Here is a 6820-nt window from a genome sequence, read left to right on the forward strand (position 1 = left end):
GATGATTTATATAGGAAAGGCATCGATGGAGAACTCTCTAGATGTTGAAGTCAATCAGAGAAAGATATTACTCTGGGAGAGGTTTATAGAGGTATATGTGGTGCCCATCAGGTTGGAATGAAAATGAAATGGACACTTTGTCGTAATCATGTTTATTGGACTTTTCTAATTAAGGATTTCATCGATTATTCGAAAGCATGCCAAGAATGTCAACGCATTGGAGTGATACAACAGATCCCAACATCTGAATTACATTCAATTATTAAACCATGGCCTTTTTGAGGATGGGCTTTAGATTTGATTGGAATGATACATCCTCCTTCGTCGAAGAATCATAAGTTTATTCTGGTGGCAATTGATTATTTCACTAAATGGGTTGAAGCTGTTCCTTTAAAAGAGGTTGGGCAAAGTGAGGTGATAGACTTCATTGAGGAACATATAATCTATCGATTCAAAATTTCCCAAACTTTGAGTATTGATCAAGGAACTACATTTACTGGCCAGCGAATTAAGAATTTTGCGACCTCAAGAAACATTAACATGGTTACTTCAAATCCATATTATGCACAAGCTAATGGGTAAGTCAAGGCAGCAAATAAAATATTGATCAAATTGATTAAGAAGCAAATTGGTAGTAAACCTCGAACTTGGCATGAAACTTTGAGCCAAGTGCTATGGGCTTATCAAAACTCACAAAGAGGTTCAACAGGTACTTCCCCTTATAAATTAGTGTACGGTCATGATGCAGTTTTGCCAATAGAGATTAATCTTAACACGTTAAGAATATTAAAGCAAAACGATTTACCAGACGATGATTATTGGAATGCGATGTATGATGAGTTGGATGATTTGGACTCAGAACGTGTTTTAGCACTTGAAAATATGATTCGACAGAAAAAAACATTGCTCGAAGTTATAATTGTTGAATAAAAGAGAAGTGGTTCAATATAGGAGAGTTAGTATTAAAAGTTGTGTTGCCGATTGACAAGAAGTCGAGATTTCTTGGCAAATAGTCCCATAATTGGGAAGGGTCTTTTCAAGTGGTTGATTCGTATTCTAGGAATGCATATCGAATTAAAGACATTAATTCTGGAAATGTGGTTAAGTTGATAAATGAGAGATACTTGACACGCTATTGATGCATGGGGAATCAAAACTAAAACTATAAATATATATAAAAAAAGTCATTATACATGATAAGATTTTCAGATAGATGGAATGAAAGGTTCCAAAAGTTTTTCGAGTTCGGAATACAGTTGAACCCTTTCACTGTCTAAAGCAAAAAACGCCTCGACTTTTATTGAGTTGTTTATTGAGTTCTTTCTATTTAGCCTCTACAGTACAAAGTTTCTTGAAAATTTTTTGTTGTTTATGTTGAATTGCGGCCAAGGGTTCAGCTAAGCCTGTTTTTCTTTTTCGAATTTTAGCTGGCTTTTGTTCGATTTGGGCTAGTTCTATTTTGAGCTCTTCTTCTTGCTTGTCATAAAAGGCTCAAGCATTGAGGGCTTAAGAAACCCTTAAATCATACTGTTTCCATGATTCTTTCATTGGTTGAAGAGCTGCATTAACTTCTTCTGATTCGATTTCAATTCGGGCTACTTTCTCCTTGGCTGCCTGTAACTTATCTTGAATAGTGATGCAGCTATTCAAGATTTTTATAAACTTCTTGATTATAGAAGAAAATTAAGGAGGGACCTAAAATTCAAGAGAAGAGCTCAAAATATCAGAAAAAAGAGAATTCAAGCTTAATTGACTGATCCATTCGGTGGGGGTATATGTCAAGAGCCTCAGAAGAGTGTTTAACTACTGAAGTGTGCGTTGATTGAGTTCCGAAGGGAGGCTGGATGTTGAAGCATCTTCAAGGGTTGGATTTGAGATAGGCGCTTTATCTTCTTGTGCAATCTATGTTAGGAATGCTACAAGTTTAGCCAGCTCAGCATCAGGAGGATTAGAAGTGATTTTAGGAATCTCATATGGTGGTTTGGGATCATGTGAAGAAGAGGGCTCAATAGTTCTTTCTGGGCTTAGGATTTTCTGAGGAGAAAGGACGTTTCCTGTGTCTGGAATAGGTGATTCGTGGCCTTGTGCAATAGGAGACCTGAGAAGGGAATCAATATTAATTGGAGAAGGAGGATTTTCAATGGGTTGACTTTGTGGTAGTGAAAGGTTTTCATGAGTTAAGTCAGCTAAGGATGGTGTGTCAATTATTGATGGCAGGATGATTTTTATGGGCTCAACAGAGATCACAGTTTAAGCAGAGGAGTGAGACTCTTATTGTTCTGGCCTTGGTTGATCCCTTGGTGTTTCAGATTCAGGAGTAAATGTAGAACTAGTGGTAGATTCAACAATTTTCTCAGCCTGAAATAAGAAAAAAATGTTTTACAGGTTAAGTTTTTTCGATTTATTAGGAAGATTCGAAATTAACATAAAACTACCTGGATGGATCTTCTTCGAATCAGATGAGGAAATGGAGCGTCTTCTGAGTCATCTTCCGAATCAGATTCTAGGGAAGGAGTGAAGATGTTTGTTTGTGTATGTTGCTCACTTTCATCAGAAAAACTTTCACTTGATGATTGAATCTGATAATGATCAAATAGTTCGGAATCAAGGTGTGTTTAAATAAATATGATAAAGAGAGGTTCAGAAAAGTTCGATCAAAAGTTTACCTTTTTGGAGGTTCTTGTAGGAATTTTTTGGATTTTCTTTTTTGGTTGTCTTTGTTATGATGCCACTTCGATCTTTCTTTTTGAAGCCCTTTTTGGCGAGCTTTCAGCAGTTGGGATAACCTTGATCTCCGAATTCTTGATCTCATCGAAAGTGCGACTGTATTGGGAGAAATATGTAGTCCACCACTCGAAAAAAGATTTGGTGATGTATGAGCTACGTTCGTAAAGAAGATGGTTGTAGTTGTCTCTGTGCTGTTGATTGGATGTGAGGCAGTAGTCAATCTCTTTCTTCGAAATGAATTCGATATGACAAAGGGGATGCTCATTCCGATGAGTAGGATCAGGAATGGCTTGAGAGAAACCCAATTGCCTGGCAACGTAATAAGGGGCATAAAGGGTTGCCTTAAATTACTCCCTTTTGTACTTAGGTAATCCAATCGGAATTACCTGACCAGCAAGCAAGTTTGCCCAGGTCTTATTGGTAATTTCATCTTCTTGATCATCAGTTGGGGAGAGAAGGTGTTCGAACCATAGGGGACCACAGCTTCGACGCAAGAATGGAGGAGGGAGAAAGTAGTCCAAAACAAGTCTTCAGGTGATTTGGCATCTTTGAAATTTGGTTGAAGAGGGGCCAAATGGAATCCCTTGATGTTTTGTTTTTCGGAAGCGTTGTTCCCATCTTTTTGCATGTATTTTTCAAATACAGCATTTAACCAGAGTTGAAGGAGCCAAAGAGGACCTCCTACACTGATCGAAGAGTTGGTTCAAAGGCAGTCAACCAAATGGCCAAGTTCTTCGAACAGATGTCCTAAAATTAACTTGGCCAAATTGAATCTGTAACCCTTATGTAAGAGAGAAGCCAAAGGAAGAAATTATTTCTGCATTTGGACACTTCTTGAGCATAAAACAATGGCATTTAACCAGTAGTATAAAAAGGCGACCTCATCAGTTATAGGATCGTCTTCTTGTCCCATGTTGTGAATAATAAAGGGTTGCCTTAAATTACTCCCTTTTGTACTCAGGTAATCCAATCAGAATTACCTGACTAGCAAGCAAGTTTGCCCAAGTCTTATTGGTAATTTCATCTTCTTGATCATCAGTTGGGGAGAGAAGGCATTCAAACCATATGGAACCACAGCTTCGACGCAAGAATAGAGGAGGGAGAAAGTAGTCCAAAACAGGTCTTCAGGTGATTTGGCATCTTTGAAATTTGGTTGAAGAGGGGTCAAACAGAATCCCTTGATGTGTTGTTTTTCGGAAGCGCTGTTCCCATCTTTTTGCATGTATTTTTCAAATACAGCATTTAACCAGAGTTGAAGGAGCCAAGAGAACCTCCTACATTGATCGAAGAGTTGGTTCAAAGGCAGTCAACCAAATGGCCAAGTTCTTCGAATAGATGTCCTAAAATTAACTTGGCCAAATTGAATCTGTAACCCTTATGTAAGAGAGAAGCCAAAGGAAGAAATTATTTCTGCATTTGGACACTTCTTGAGCAGAAAACAATGGCATTTAACCAGTAGTATAAAAAGGCGACATGTTCCTCATCAGTTATAGGATCGTCTTCTTGTCCCATGTTGTGAATAATAAAATCACTATAGGAATTCTTGTGGACTACTTTATAGTCCTGGTTTGGTTGCATATCGAAAGTCAGTTCAGGAGAATTTACTGGGAGACCAGTAATGGCAATCGCATCAAGCAAAGTGATACCCACCATTCCACAAGGAAGGTGAAAGTTATCTGTTGTTTTATTCCAAAAGGTTATAGTTGCACCAATCATCCAATGGTGAGTAGTAGGCGTGAAATGGAAAAGTCGGAGAAGGTCTTGAATACCAAGTGTTCTCCAAGCATCAGTTTTTTTTTTATTTGAGGTGCCTGTGCTAGGCTCGAAAGTCAGTCCCTCGAGGAGTAATTTTGGGATTATTTCTGAAAGATTTTTGAGGGTTGATGAAAGGAGTGATAAGGAGATTTTGTTTGATGAGCAAATCCTCTCCTTTGGCATTAAGGAAGAAACTAAGTCATTTGTTAGCTCGTTCTAAGGTTTGAATGGGGCCAATGAAGCAGTGAGTCTCATCGTCGATGGTGAAAGGGATGAGAATTCTTCTGTCATCAGGCTGAGATTGAGGGTCCTCAATGATTTCATCATTAATTTGATTGAATATTTGTAAAGTTTGTGGTGCTTGACTATGAGTTGCAGGTCTTTTGCCCTTATCTTGGGCAGTGGGGTGTTGCGAATTGAAGGAGAAGCCATTGTTCTGTAAAATGAAGAAACTGATGATGGTGAAGTTGCAAAGAAGTTGTACTGGGGATTCGGAGAGAAAAAGAGGTCAGGACTCAGGAGGATTAAAATCTGAAGGATGAAATGATGGTAAAAAATTTTTTCAATTTAATGAGTAAAGTTACTTTAGCCGTTTCAGAGAAGGAAGTTCAAAATTTGAAATTAAAGTAACTTTTTGGAGAAGGTGAAGTAGTGGAGAAAGAAGTTGAAAGATCATGGGAAACGTATTGGACAGATGTAAGGAGGAAAAGTGAAGCGAGTGTCATTTATGGTTACTTAATGCCTTGTGTTAATGGCATATTTAGGATTAAGTGCTTTCTCTCAAAATGATATCGAGAATAACACATTAATCATAGGGGGGCAATTTGTTGGTCGAAAATAATTTATTTCGAAGAAGGGAGTCATTCGAGAGTCAGTAGGTTGATCGATGAAGTAAACTGAAGACCTTAAGATCCGAGATTGTTTTTAGACGTTATATTGTCGAGCGAAAGGAACGGGAACAGTTACGCATATTTTCATAAACGTGGGAGTTACACTTCGATTTAATTGATTGGAGATGGCTATAAATAGGAGAAGGCTCAAAGGCATAGGGGTTGGAAATTTGCTTCAGAAATTACTCACGCACACTCACATCCCAGCGAATTTCTGAGTCTGCTTCGAGTCAAATTTCTGTAGGGTTCCTTCCACTTGTTTTGCTTTTCATTTACATTTTTTTGCAAATTTTATTTTTCTTGCAAATTTATCTTTCAAATAACATTTAACATTCTTGTCCAATTTACATTCCCAGTACTTTTATTTTTCGAATTCAAAGTCCTTTGATCTAATCGAAGGCATTTTACTGCTTTGTTTAAATTCAATGCAAATCATTTCAAATTCAGTCGATTTATTTTCAAAGTCTTTATTTATTATTTTCAGATTTCCTTAAGTTTATGTCCGATCGAAAGGTTTTTGATGCACTTTGAAAAACTGGTACTCGCAAGAAGGAGTAGGTTTCACTCCCAGACCATTAGATATCGAACCACCATCAATTTGCTAAAAATCGACAAGACAAAGTGTTAACGCTATGAGTGATCTAGCACAATCTCGGTCACACCTTAACTTATACATTCTCAGGCAATAACTACAAACTTACCATGGCGATGATTAGTAGCTGTCTGAGTGAATGGTTCAATTCACCCTCTTCTTCTTAAAGATTAAGGGCAATAACTACAAACTTACCATGGCGATGATTAGTAGCTAGTTTGAGAGGATGGTCAGTCTCATTGGGACTAAGGCACAACCCAAACTCCTACAGAAGATAGTAATAGAGAAATTTTCATAACGGGCACAAGCCTGACAGAGCAATGCCGCATGGAGGTAGAAGACCTATCGATCGTGAATTGCCTTTTTCGGAAAAGAAGCAATAATGGTATCTAGGAAATAAATATCAACTAACTATATGCCAGCAATCGCAGTAAGACACAGGATGTAAAGATTATCCAAAATGATTGGGTTAAAGCATATGTAGGTGGTTTTTTAAGTTCATTGTCAGAATCCAGGGCTCAATCTTAAACAGTGAAAACTATCAGATTGGAGTACGGTAGGGATAGAAGAAATTTCTAGTAGATTGGTAAAATGCATAGAAATAAAAAAGAACAACTTAATTTTTAGGATTTTGAAAAAAAGATAATGAGCTTAACAATGATAACTTTTATAACTTAATGTTTAGAATTTTAAAGAAATAAAGAACACAATTGTGTTAGGTTATTTAGCATTAACACTAAATTAACAGAAAATGAGAATATGATTAACATGGTACAATTTTTTAATTTAAAAAATTAAAATAATATAATTAAAATTTCAGAGATTTTTAATATTTTATATAATCTTTTCAAGAGTT

The 6820-nt window shown here is 36.9% G+C and overlaps 1 protein-coding gene across 1 annotated transcript; it reads left to right on the forward strand.

The window, feature by feature from the left end:
* LOC107647616 lies at positions 307-930 on the forward strand. The gene is made up of 2 exons (XM_016351684.1): positions 307-578; positions 699-930. Exons 1-2 carry the CDS (start codon positions 307-309, stop codon positions 928-930), a joined length of 504 nt encoding a protein of 167 aa, XP_016207170.1.

Source organism: Arachis ipaensis, chromosome B06, assembly GCF_000816755.2.
Source record: "Arachis ipaensis cultivar K30076 chromosome B06, Araip1.1, whole genome shotgun sequence".
NCBI lineage: Eukaryota > Viridiplantae > Streptophyta > Magnoliopsida > Fabales > Fabaceae > Arachis > Arachis ipaensis.

What these genes read in the sequence shown, in the direction of transcription:
- LOC107647616 (XM_016351684.1), top strand. Translation starts at nt 307, where the DNA reads ATGATACATCCTCCTTCGTCGAAGAATCATAAGTTTATTCTGGTGGCA. An exon ending in TATTATGCACAAGCTAATGG is followed by an intron (nt 579 to 698) that starts GTAAGTCAAGGC and finishes AAACTCACAAAG; the next exon opens with AGGTTCAACAGGTACTTCCC.